Genomic DNA, 13,635 nt, shown 5'->3' with positions numbered 1-13,635 from the left:
TTATTTAGACAAAATAATACTTCATTATACTTTTCTAAATATTTTAATTAATAATAATTTTTCACTGAATTTTTCTACTCTCTTAATAAAATATTATCGAAATATTAATGAAATTATAATGAAATTTTAATGAAATTGGGTCAAAATTGTGAATGCTTTTCAAACATATTTCAGCAAAAGTTCATTATATTTTCAATGAATTATTTCCATCAGATACAAATATCTCAATTGAGATCTTACATGCGAAATTTTGCGGAAACCTCAACTGAGAATTCAATTGAGAATTTAATTGAGAATTCAATTGGGAATTCAATTGTGATCTCAATAGAAATTTTTCAGTAGGGTATACAATATAGCAGTAGAATATTTGTATTAAAATATTTTGAAATATTCTTAATAGATTTATAGAACATTTCTCTAATACTGCAAATATTCCATAGATATACATTGATCGTTCCATATGAATATTCTCAAAAAAGAATATTTGACCATAAATAGAATATTCATAGAATATATTGTGCTATTTGGGTAGATATTGGCCAATGAAATTATTAATATTCTAGTAAATTCAATCACTTTTGTAATTTTCACTCGTCGAAAAAACCGTAATAGGTACCTTGATTTATTCATTAAACTTCACACTCTATATCCCTTAATGATTATGTTATGATATTTATATATTAGAACAGATATTTTCTTACCTTTATATAACTGTGTACGTACGTAGTGTGCTGGTTATATATAATCACATATTTCATTACCTTTTTTAGAAGTTATTATTAAATATATTGCACCATAAACAATGTGCAATACATAAACTCGAAGAATATTCTAAAATTATTTTAAACGAATATTCTAAAACCGTTCTCAAAAAATATTCTACAAATATTCTCGACAAATATTATACATTCGAAGAATATTCTTGGCACGTTCTTTTTCATTATGAAAATATGACTTTAATTGTAATATTCTACGTATATTTCTTCTTTGTATATTTCGTATATTATACTTCTACGTATATTTATAGAATATTCCATTTGAATATTCTGAAATTGAGAATATTCGTATTCCAGAAGAATATTCATAGAACATTGTGTGCTATCTATGGGTATATTTAATAAATTAAATTACTATAATTTCAGGTGAAATCATTACTTGCTACACCTTTAAGAAATAATTTTAATAAAAAAAATTTCTAATTCTATATCAAATATAATTTTTTTGCTGATATCGGGTAAGAACCAATGTTGGATCGACTCAATAACTTTCCATTATTCTTCGTTCATGTTTGCCAAAAAGCTCTGCGACATTCCAAACATGTTTGTCAGGGAGTTCAATGACACATTGTTTACGATTTTTAAAAAGTTCGACGATGCTTTGGTTACATTGGAGTATATGTTATTGTTATAAATTCATATATTATTGTTATAAATTCTCTATCTAAGGTAATTGTTTTCTTTTAGATGATACTTCCAATTTAAATATTTCATGTACCTGACAACTAGTTACCCAACATTAAATGCTGAAGTGGAAAATAAAAATTATTAGACAAAGGAGAACATTTTAATTATAGATGATTTAAGACAGGGCTCGGAACAGTTTGTCAATTTCAGCCGATTCTCAGGAGCTACGCCTTCTACCACCCTCTTGCCGCGCGACGGGCTAAGAAAGTGATGGTCGCGACCAGTCGCGGCTCCAAGCATAGAGACACGACCCTCACTTTCTGTGCCCGCCGCGCGGCAAGGGGGAGATAGAAGACGTAGCTCCCAAGAATCGGTCGAAATTGGCAAACTGTTCCCTGCCAAGGCAAAAGCCCTGATTTAAGACTATCACCGATTGTACACCATTCTTTTTGGGCTAATATCCCAGAAACAGTGCATTTTAGAAAAAAATGTTTTAGAGAAAGTTATAAGCTTTAAAAGGTTGCATTTAATGATAATATCCATTTAACTTCGGGTGGCGTTATCAAAATTAAGTCAAGGTTACATTGATTTTTTTTAAATAGAATCTCCTATTTTTTATTATATGTTCTTGCAGCTTATCTCGAGAGTTCTCCAAAGCACTATACAGGGTGTCCCGAACTTCCATGATAACCCTTGATAAGAACGTAGAATGGATTAAGATGAGCAAGAAAGTCCTGCGCCGTTTTGCGATATTCGCAATAGTTTTTGAGGAATTAATTATTTTGTCTCAACAAATCAGCGTACAGAAAGCGGCAGCGGAAAGAAAGACACTCGCATCTCGCCGCGTTCCTCCGCCCATAGCTACGAGCATAGCGAGGCGTGATACACTGACACATGTACATGACATATCCGTGTGCCGAATCGACGCCGAATCGAAGCGTGTCGCCGCTTCGGCTGCATACATGTATGTAGAGGTGACACAGCGAGCGGCATATAACACAAAATCGTGTGCCCAAAGATAATTATCTTTCGTTTTCTCGACATCGTGATAGAAAAGTGACAGCGCACGATTACATTTAGAAGATTATTTTATAGGACAGCTCACATTAAAACCGTAATATGTTCCTGTGATTAAAAAAAAATAGAAAGAAAGAAAGCGATAGAAATTGAAAGGATTTGCATACAATCTAACTGTTTTCAACTTACAACTTCCTACTAAAGCATTTTTTTCTAAAATACACTATTTCTGAGATATTAGCCTGGAGCTATTAAAATGAAACACTCTGTATATTGCAAGATATGTTGAGAAGAAAAGTGTTTTTTTTTTTAAATGTAAAGAGAGAGAGAGTCTGTTGTATACTACTGAATGATTGTGAGAAATTGACATCAAAGTTCATCGAACGTAAAAATTTGTGCCTTTTAACTTATCCACGAATATATTTAGAATATCGTAATGCCTGCAACAAAAGTTTTTAATTTCTTTTTAAATCATTAGTTGACTAGTTTAAATGCTTTTCACAAAATGATTTCCAATACTTTTAGAAATATTAATATGTCTATATTATTTACAAACTTACACATATATATGAATTTATAGAAGTACTGAGTGTATGGGAAAATACAAATATATGTTAATAAAATCATTTTTGTAATATTTTTTAAAACAAAATTGTTTTATTTCAGTAAATATCACTGTAAAATAAATATATACATATATTTATTAGTCATGATTTAACAAAAACGATTCTTTTTCAAGGTCAGATTCTTTTTGTGTAAATAATTTTTTAATATTATCGTGTAAATTTATTCTTATTTTTATTTTTATTATAATATATTCACGTTGATTGACACACACATATTTATGAATAACTTTATTGTAATATATCTAAATAATATTCATATATTATATTTATATTATATTCCAATTAAACGTTTCAATACAATTTCTTGCAAAATATATATTTGTATATTTTGCATTACGTTTTATTTATTGACTTCAAACTCTCGTTTTTACATATAGGTTATTAGAATTATTTTATTATTATTATTCTATAATTTATTATCTTAAACTAATAAAATTAATTTAACTAATTAAAATTTCTATTTACATTACATGTTATTATATACAGAATACAAAATATATTTCATTATGATTAGTACATTTTAAGATATATCATATTTCCCGATCCTTGATTGATTGGGTGGGGCCTAAATCTCGAAAAGTAGAAATATCTCGAAGATGTTGGATATATTTCTCAATACAGTGATAAATGGAAGGAATGAGATCCCTACTTAAAATATTTGATAAAAAATGATTGGATAAGATTAAAATGGATAGAATTCCTATATTGATTTATACGATTTATCATGCATCGAAGCCGTACAACATAGACTTTCTATATAGTTTAATCATATTTTATGATACTATTCTTTTTAATCATCTTGAATATTGATGTTTGTATAATAAATTGATATTTCTGAATCATAGTAAATATCGCATTATGTATTTATTATTATTTTATAATAAACTATTTATAATATTCTTTGATAGTAATTCTACTCATAATGATGGTTATAATATGATCAGATAAAAATGAAAAGAATATCTATGTAGTTTAATCATATATTATATATATAGTTTAATCATATATTATATATGTAGTTTAATCATATATTATAATACTACTCTTTTCTATCATGTTGAATATGAAAATTGGTATAATCAGTTTATATTTATCAATTATAGACAATATATGGTATATGAACTCACTTGCGAAATTTTGTAAACGAGTTGTAAAATATGTGAATCAAAATCATCATAAAATATGATAGATAAATTTTCTATCATTTTCTATTCAATATTTTAAGTAGGAATATCACTCTATGTTTATACACGGCGTTCCAGGACAACTTTCGAAGTTATCGTGAATGCATTAAATGGTTTGAGGTGAACATAAAAGTACTCATTTTGTAATATTGGTAAAGTTTTTGTAATATTTGTAAAAGTTATTATTTTGTAATATTCGCAATAATTATCGAAATATTAATTAAAAAATATTAGTAATCACGCGAGAAATGATAAATGAATTTTAGTAGTGACATTTACCTACGTGGGGTTTTTATCTCTGCTGATACACACACACACACACACACACACACAAAGAGATATAAATACGTATATAAAACGACTCGTTAGTCGGAGGTCGCTCTCAGGCTCCTCCCTGTTATTACGTGAACGAATTATCGTCTGTAACGTGCAGTCGCTAACGTGTACGGGTGATTTGTGATATTTGTCTGCATTAAACAAGTGATATTAACGACTATATTCGACGACAGTCGCCCAGTTGGAGTCTGTTGGTAACCACAATTGGATTTTACGTCAGAAAAGTGATCGTCGCAGCAAAATCTGTTTAGTCAGCGTTATCTGGAATTTAGTAGATATGTACGTAAATATAAGTAAGATAACCAGACGTCCCGATTTTCTCGGGACAGTCCCAATTTTTCATCCTTCGTCTCGATTTTTTTCGAGTGCTATTCGGGACACCGATTTGTCCCGAATTTGATCAATCTGTTCTGATTTGGAGAATTTATTTTTTGAAAATAAAAATTTCGCTAATTAATAATTATAGAAAACACAAACTCTCTTATTGAATATCGAGGTTACGTTTCGATTTTCACTGCGAATACTGAAAATTTATAGTATATATATAACTAAGATCCGTTTAGCGCTGCAAGTACTTTGAGCGATGAATAGACCAATCATATTGCTTCATTTGACGCTACAAAACGTTTGCAATATTGAACGGATCCTCGCCCATGGACTGTCGATTCTCAGAATAAATATCAGAACCAGAGAGAAGAAGGAGAGGAGTCATGGACCGGTTTTAACTGATTCCGATTTTAGTTGAAATGGTTTACAGCGCCTCTAACCAACCATGCACATAAACTACGTAGCCAATGTGTACAAATTGTCTCAGTGGGTAAAAAAGTAATGTCCATAATTCTTGATGTTAGACAAAGACAGATAATCAACACTATCTGTTCTTATCTCACCACAGGCGAGAAACAATCGCAGCGGTAGACACAGAGTGATAGAAATTTTGGTCGCGAGCAGTAGTCTATTAAAATTAATGATTTGTAATACTACGAATAATACTGTTTTAGGTAAAGCGTGGAAACTCGCGTACGTCTCGACTTCGTGATCGAGTGCTTATATGCTGACAGCATTTTCTGCTTATTTCTCCCATCCACGCTTTACTTACCACATTAATTGTAATATTACAAACATTTTATTCCAGTAAAATAAACTATCGTGAAATCAATGCTTTTGAACGAAATAGATATCTTTTGTAGTTGCCGAAATTAAGCAATAGAAGCTAGCTTATAGAGTCTGAGCGCGACGAACGTTGAGACGTACATGCGCTTCCACATTGTACCTAAAGCAGTTGTGTTATTTGTAATATTATTTTCCACTCAATTCCAATAGAACAAAGTGTGGAGAAGGCAGTGCTTTTTGAATGCAATTGATATCTTTTACGATAAGACCGCCGCTAACTCGCCTCTGTGTCAGTGATAGAAATTTTGACGAGCAGCATGCATACACGGGAGGGGATACGCACTCACTCACGCGACAATGTCCGTGAAGCTCACGAACACGGTTGCGTGAGTGTGTGCGTATCCCCTCCCGTGTATGCGTGCTGCTCGTCAAAATATCTATCACTGACACAGAGGCGAGTTAGCGGCGGTCTTATCGTTAAAGAAACATCTCGCTCAGCTATTGACGCATCGCGTTACTTATAATTCCCGAAGAATTTTCAGGTTTACACTTTCTGGCCATTGTAACCGAGGAATTATTTGCATGGGAACACTGATTTAGATACAAGAGAAGGAAATAATTTTAATTTGAGCATTATATGCAAGCTCTTACATGCCGCTAGCATTGCTTATTTCTCGATAATTACAAAAGGTATTAATGTCATTCAAAAAGCACTGATTTTTCAAGAGTTTATTCTATTGGCATTAATGTTTTATAATAGTGTTTTATAATAGTTCGAGTAATACTACTGCTTTAGGTAAAGCATGGGACCACATGTAAGTCTCGACATCGCGGGCAGGCTCTTACATGCCGCTAACATTTATTGTTTATTTCTCAGCAACTACAAAAGATATTGATGTCATTCAAAAAGCATTGACTTTTCAACAGTTTATTCTAACATTAATATTTTATAATAGTATGAATAATACCACTGTACCGCTGTAATAATACCGCTTTAAGTAAAACGTGGAAACACGCGTACGTCTCGAGGTATGTCGCGGTCAGGTTCTTATATACTGCTTAAGCATTTATTGCTTAATTTCGGTAAAAGATATCGATTTCGTTCAAAAAGCATTAACTTCTTCACACTTCACTCTATTAAAATTAGTGATTTATAATACTACGAATAATACTGTTTTAGGTAAAGCGTGGAAACTCGCGTACGTCTCGACATCGCGGTCGAGTGCTTATATGCTGACAGCATTTTCTGCTTATTTCTCCCATCCACTTTACTTATCGCAACGGTATTAATTGTAATATTACAAACATTTTATTTCAGTAAAATAAACTGTCGCGAAATCAATGCTTTTGAACGAAATAGATATCTTTTGTAGTTGCTGAAATTAAGCAATAGAAGCTAGCTTATAGAGTCTGAGCGCGACGAACGTTGAGACGTACATGCGCTTCCACATTGTACCTAAAGCAATTGTATTATTTGTAATATTATTTTCCATTCAATTCCAATAGAACGAAATGTGGAGAAGGCAGTGCTTTTTGAACGCAATTGATATCTTTTGTAGTTGTCGAAGAAAGAGGAAAAAAATACTGTTGGTATATAAATACTTGACTGCAACGTCGAGACGTACGTCGCGCTCAGGTTTTTACATACCGCTAACGCTTATTGCATAATTGCGGCAACTACAAAAAATATCAATTGCGTTCAAAAAGCACTGACTTCTCTACACCACACTCTGTTGGAATTAGTGGTTTATAATATTAAGAATAATACTCCTACTTTAGGTAAAATGTAGAAGCGTGCGTACGACTCGACGTACATCACGGTGAGACTCTTACGTGCCGCTAGCATTTATTGTTTATTTCACAACAAGTACAACAAAGATATCGATGCCACTCAAAAAACACCGACTTTTCTACAGTTTATTGTGTATTGGAATTAGAGATTTATAATTATAAATTAGAAGTTAAAAAATATCGATTTCATTAAAAAAGCACCGACTTTTCTACGCGTTTTTCTCCTACGCTTTACTTAATGCACCAGTAATATTACATTTAAAAACCTCTAATTCCAATAGAATAAACTCTAATTCTAGAATAGAATAACCTCTAATAGAATAACCTCTAATTCTAATAGAATAAACTTTGGAAAAATAAATATTTTTTTAATCACATCGATATCCTTTTTAGTTAATGAAAAATATCCTTTTTAGTTAATGAAAAATAAGCAATAAATTCTAGTGGCATGTAAAAGTCTGCCCGCAAAGTCGAGACGTATGCACGCTTCCACGCTTTACCTAAAGCAATGATATTATTCGTAATATTATAAACCGCAAATTTTCTAATAGAATAAACTGTAAAAAAATCAGTGTTTTCTGAGTGACATGGATATCTTTTGTAGTTGCCGACAAATAAGCAATAAATGCTAGCGGCATGTAAGAGCCTGACCGCGACGTGAAGATGTACGCGCACTCCCACGCTTTACCTAAAGCATTAATATTATTCGCACTATTATAAACCGCTAATTCCAATACAATAAAATATGGAAAAGTTAGTGCTTTTTTAATGATCAACATTTTTTATAGTTGCCGACAAATAAGCAATAAATGCTAGTGGCATGTAAGAGCCTGCCTGCGAAGTCGAGACGTACGATAATTTACACGCTATACTTAACGCACCAGTATTAATTGTACAATTATAAACCTCTGTATTGGAATTAACGTTTTTTATAATAATATAATTAATGTCAGTGCCTTAAGTGGAAGTGCGCGTACGTCCTAACGTCGCGGTCAGGTTCTTTAATACTACAGTCGTCGCATGAAGTCTTTAAAAGAATATTATATCCAAAATAGTCTTTTCTTATAGTTTATATGAATCAAAAAACCTAATTAAACAAAGAAAATATTATATAAATTTTTGTATAAAAGTCTCTCAAGATCCCATGCGTCGACTCGTGTTCGAAAAGTAGCGCGACGATTGTAGAGTTAATGCCACTAGCAATTATTGTTTATTTCTCGGCAACAACAACAAATCAATGTCATTAAAAAAGCACTGACATTACGACAGTTTATTCCCAGACAATGTCTAAACATAATGTCTCAGACATAACGTCTAAAATCAGGACATAAGACGTCTTAAAGGTCATCTTTAAGACGTCTTTCAGACGATTTATGTATAAATATCTTTAAGACGTCTTAAAGATTATCTTTAAGACTTCTTATGTCCTGATTTTAGACATTATGTTTTGTGGGTTCTATTGTAATTACAATAGTACAATTAATACCGGTAAGTTAAATAAAGTGTGGAACCGCACGACTTTGCGGTCAGCTCAGATAGCACAGAAAATTCAAAAAGAATTCAGTCCTATGTCACCAATTCTAAGTTCTTAAGCACCGGTATTAATCGTATTACTATAAACTGCTATTTCCAACAGAATCAAGTGTAAGGAAAATATAGCTTTTCGAATAACATCGATATATGATGGTTACAGAAAAATAAATAGAAAATTCAAGCTGCAAAAAAGTGACAGTCGATGACGTCAAAATATACGGGCCCTTTCACGCCTTATTTAACGTACTAGAACAATACTTGCGCGCGCTACGCGCGCGCCATATAGCTAATGAAAAACAATAAAAAATGTAAAATAAAAATAAAATTAAAATTAAATTAAATTAAAACATATTTTAATTAATTAATAATTATAAGGAGAGACAGGGAGAGATGGAGAGGAACGGGGAGAAACGGGGAGAAAGAGGGAAAGGCAGGAAGAGACGGGGAAAGACAGGAAGAGATAGGGAGAAACAGAGCGAGATGGGGAGAGACAGAGAAAAACAGGGAAAGATAGGGTGAGACGGGAAGAGATGGGGAAAGACAGGGAAAAACAGGGAGAGATAAAGAGAGACAGGGAGAAACGGGGAGAGATAGGGAGAGACAGAGAGAGACAGTGAGAGACAGGGAGAGACAATGCAGATTACAGGGAGAGACAGGGAAAGACAGGAAGAGACAGGCAGAGGCAGAGTGAGACAGGGAGAGACAGGGAGAACCAGGGAGAGAGGGAGAGGCAGAGAGAGACGGGGATAGACGAGATGAGACGAGGAGAGATGGGGAGAGACAGGGAAAGACAGGAAAAGGCAGGGAGAGACAGGAAGAGGCGGGAAAAGACAGGGGGAGATGGGGAGAGACAGGGAGAAACAGAGAGAGACGGAGAGAGACAGAGAAAGACAGGGAAAGATAGGGCGAAATAAGGAGAGATGGGGAAAGACAGAGAAAAACAGGCAGGGAGAGACAGAGAGAGACAGGGAGAAACAGAGGGAGACAGGAAGAGACAGGAGAGACAGAGAGGGACAGGGAGAGACAATGCAGATTATACGTTTGTGAGTTTTTCGCGTCGTAATTAAAGTGTAATGAAAGAAACGAGATGGAAGGTGCGTGCGTAGCGCGCGCTAGGTGCTAGGCCTCTCCAAAAAAGGACATGCAAGAGATTTAATTGTTGCCGCTTTTCCGCGATGCTGATTGGTTCTCTAGCTTATCTCACTTCATGTGGGTTGCAGCTTGCTTCGTGTCGTTTGTCAAATTACCAGGCAAATAGCTGTCATCGCGTTGGTTAAGTCACGAAAAAAAAAATATAGAAGAGATATGTCTCTTCCTCTCTCTCCCTGCCTCTCCCTACCTCTCCTGTCTCTTCTTGTAATCCTGTCTTTCCCTGTAATCTGCATTGTCTTTCCCTGTCTCTACCTGCCTCTCCCTGCCTCTCTTATCCCTCCCTGTCTCTCCCTGTCTCTTCCTGACTGTTCCTGTCTTTCCCCTGTCTCTCCCTATATCTGCCTGTGTGTCCCTATCTTTCCTTACCTCTCTCCATCTCTCCCCGTCTCTCCCTGTCTCTCCCTCTCTCCCTGCCTCTCTCCGTCTCTGCCTTTTTCCCTGTATCTCTCTATCTCTCTATGTCTCTCCTTGTATCTTCCTGTCTTTCCCTGTCTCTCCCCGTCTCTTCTTGTCTCTCCTTGTATCTCCCTGTCTCTCCCTGTCTCTCTATGTCTCTCCTTGTATCTCCCTGTCTTTCCCTGTCTCTCATATACAAACCTGTAATCTGCATTCACATTCGAGTACAACCATGGATGTAGTATACATGGACCCCGCATACGGGGCCAGAAAAGTGAAACCAATATATAGAAAGAAACCATAGACGTAATATACATGGTGAGCCAAATGTATGGATACACCCGAATAAATCTTAAATCTATAAATCTATAAATAAATCTATAAATCAGGACAAGATTTTCAGAAAAAGTAACCTGAACAAAAGTTGCTCGAGACTAAAAGAACTATCTGCTGGTGACCTTGGATTTAACTTTGGCCCCAATATTCAAGATTATTTGGAGGTCAACTTTGCTTTTTTAAATAGAAAAATATATTTTTTTATTACGGAATTTTATTCTATATAAAAAAGCAAATAACTTTTGTTTGAAAAATTTTTTCATACGATCTCTATTTTCTAAGATATTTACGGAAATATCTTAGAAATATCTACAAAATTATTAGTTTCAATAATTTTTTACTCGAATTCTACCAACTTTATCGAAAAATAACAAGAGATAAAAATTACCTATTTTCTTCTTATAGAGGTCTGAGAATTTTTTCAGAATTTTCTAATTAATTTTTTAGTTATGCATTTTTTGCATTTTCTTGAAATACTAAAAAGTTCATATAAAATTTTAAAAAAATTTTCGAAGCTCTATGAGAAGAAAATAATGATAAATAATTTTTATCTCTTGCTATTTTTCGGTAAAGTTGATAGAATTCGAATAAAAAATTATTGAAACCAATAATTTTGTAGATATTTTCGTAAATATCTTAGAAAATAAAGGTGATGTAAAAATTTTTTTCAAACAGAAGTTGTTTGTTTAATTACGTAGAATAAAATTCTATAATAAAACATACATGTTTCTATTTAAAAAAGCAAAGTTGATCTACAAATAATTTTAAAGTTTGGGGTCAAGGTTATATCCAAAATTACCAGCAGATAGTTATTTTAGGCCCGAGCAACTTTTATTGAGGTCACTTTATTAAAAAATTCTGTCCTGAAGATTTATTCGTGTTTATCCATACATTTGGCCCACCCTATATATAGACTCCGCATACAGTCAGAAAAGAGAAGCTAATATGTACAGCCCTTCTATACTCTATCTCTTTCTGCACAGACAAAGTGTGCAATAAGATTTAAGTAAGATTTTTATTTGTCTGTCTAGTCGGGGTGTTGTTGTGCTCTATAATATTATGGAAACGAGAAATGCATGCGCAATAAAAAGTGACAAAATAGGAAGAAAACTATAGTCTCTCTATTCTCGTTCTCTTTCTGAATGTTGGCTTCACTCTATGAGACGACAGAATATAGGGCATATATACTATGTTCATGAGTACAATACAACCTCTGATCTATCACCGCTGCGACTGACAGCTGCATGTAGTGCAAATCTAGCCGCCTGCGAACAGTTAATCGACATTGCGGAAAAGATGCCTCAACATTTCGATAGATTTCGATATAACCGACAATTTCATAGCATTTTATCTCCTATTTACTATTTGGATAACCCTTTTTGCATAACCATCATGCGACACGATTACAGCTCGTTCACTCGCTCGCTCCGCTGTTCGCACCCATCGCGCAACGGCCAATCGGATGCGCGATAAAACGACAACAATACTCTGCGATAATTTCGACCCGAGCGAACTTCTCGCATCTACATGACTTTTTTTTTTATTAAACTAGCACACAGCACGCGCTACGCGCGCGCCTTCGATCTCCTTTCTTAGTACTTTATTGCACTTTAATTACATAGCAAAAAACATAAACCTTACTCACACATAAACCTATAATCTGCATTGTCTCTCCCAGTATCTCTCTGTCTCTCCCTGCCTCACTTGTCTCTCCCGATCTCTCCCTGTTTCTCCCTGCCTCTCTCTGTCTTTCCCTGTCTCTCCCTGTCTTTCCCTGTCTCTCCCTGTCTTTCCTTGCCTCTCTCTGTCGCTCTCTCTCTCCCTGTCTTTCTCTGTCTTTCCTTGCCTCTCTCTGTCGCTCCCTCTCTTCCTGTTTCTCCCTGTCTCTCTCTCTCTCCCTGCCTCTCCCTTTCTTTCCCTGTCTCTCTCTGTCTCTTCCTATCTTCCCTGTCTTTTTCCGTCTCTCCCTGTCTTTCCCTGCTAACATGTAGGAAGAGACCATAGACATAATATACATAGTTTCATGTACATAATTATTATTAAAGTCTCATATACATAATTATTAAACGAATTTTAATACAACTAAATGTTTTCATGCTCCTTTATTCTCTCCCATTCTCTCTTATTTTCTCTAATTCTCCTTTACTCTCTCTCATTGTCTACTATTCTCTCCTCTTCTCATTCTTCCTCGTTATAACCCCGTAATACGCACGAACTGTCATTCGACTCAGCCACGATGACAGCTCGGCGCGACACAAAGCCGGCCGCAACGCACAGCCAATCGGTATCGTGGTAAACAGGCAGCGATAATATCGATAACCAAGTACTTTATTGCACTTTAATTACATAGCAAAAAACATAAACCTTACTCACACATAAACCTATAATCTGCATTGTCTCTCCCAGTCTCTCTCTGTCTCTCCCTGCCTCACTTGTCTCTCCCGATCTCTCCCTGTCTCTCCCTGTTTCTCCCTCTGCCTCTCTCTGTCTTTCCCTGTCTTTCCTTGCCTCTCTCTGTCGCTCCCTCTCTCCCTGTCTCTCCATGTCTCTTCCTGCCTCTCCCTCTCTCCCTCTCTCCCTGTCTCTTTCTGTCTCTCTCTGTCTCTTTCTGCCTCTCCTTGTCTCTCCCCATCTCTCCCTTATATCGAAATCTATCGAAATGTTGAGGCATCTTTTCCGCAATGTCGATTAACTGTTCGCAGGCGACTAGATTTGCACTACATGCAGCTGTCAGTCGCAGCGGTGATA

At 34.8% G+C, this 13,635-nt stretch overlaps 1 protein-coding gene across 3 annotated transcripts in view; it reads left to right on the top strand.

Annotated features, from left to right (window-relative positions):
- The first annotated feature begins 4,590 nt into the window (after nucleotides 1-4,590).
- LOC116852090 (L-galactose dehydrogenase-like) overlaps nucleotides 4,591-13,635 on the top strand; it is a 92,109-nt gene continuing 83,064 nt past the window's right edge. For 2 of the 3 annotated variants that reach the window (XR_004379687.1, XM_032832103.1), the window contains exon 1: nucleotides 4,591-4,845. Coding sequence is in view for 2 of the 3 variants with exons in the window: in XM_032832103.1 (XP_032687994.1) it covers nucleotides 4,844-4,845 (2 nt within the window). In the remaining variant the exon portion in view is untranslated. The remainder of the gene's footprint in view (nucleotides 4,846-13,635) is intronic. The other variant, XM_032832106.1, reaches the window with a different exon arrangement.

Source organism: Odontomachus brunneus, unplaced genomic scaffold (genome assembly GCF_010583005.1).
Source record: "Odontomachus brunneus isolate Ranch 3 - 2012 unplaced genomic scaffold, Obru_v1 Obru_scaffold_202, whole genome shotgun sequence".
NCBI lineage: Eukaryota > Metazoa > Arthropoda > Insecta > Hymenoptera > Formicidae > Odontomachus > Odontomachus brunneus.
Note: the sequence above shows the minus strand (reverse complement) of the source record. Positions and strands in the feature narration are given on the sequence as shown.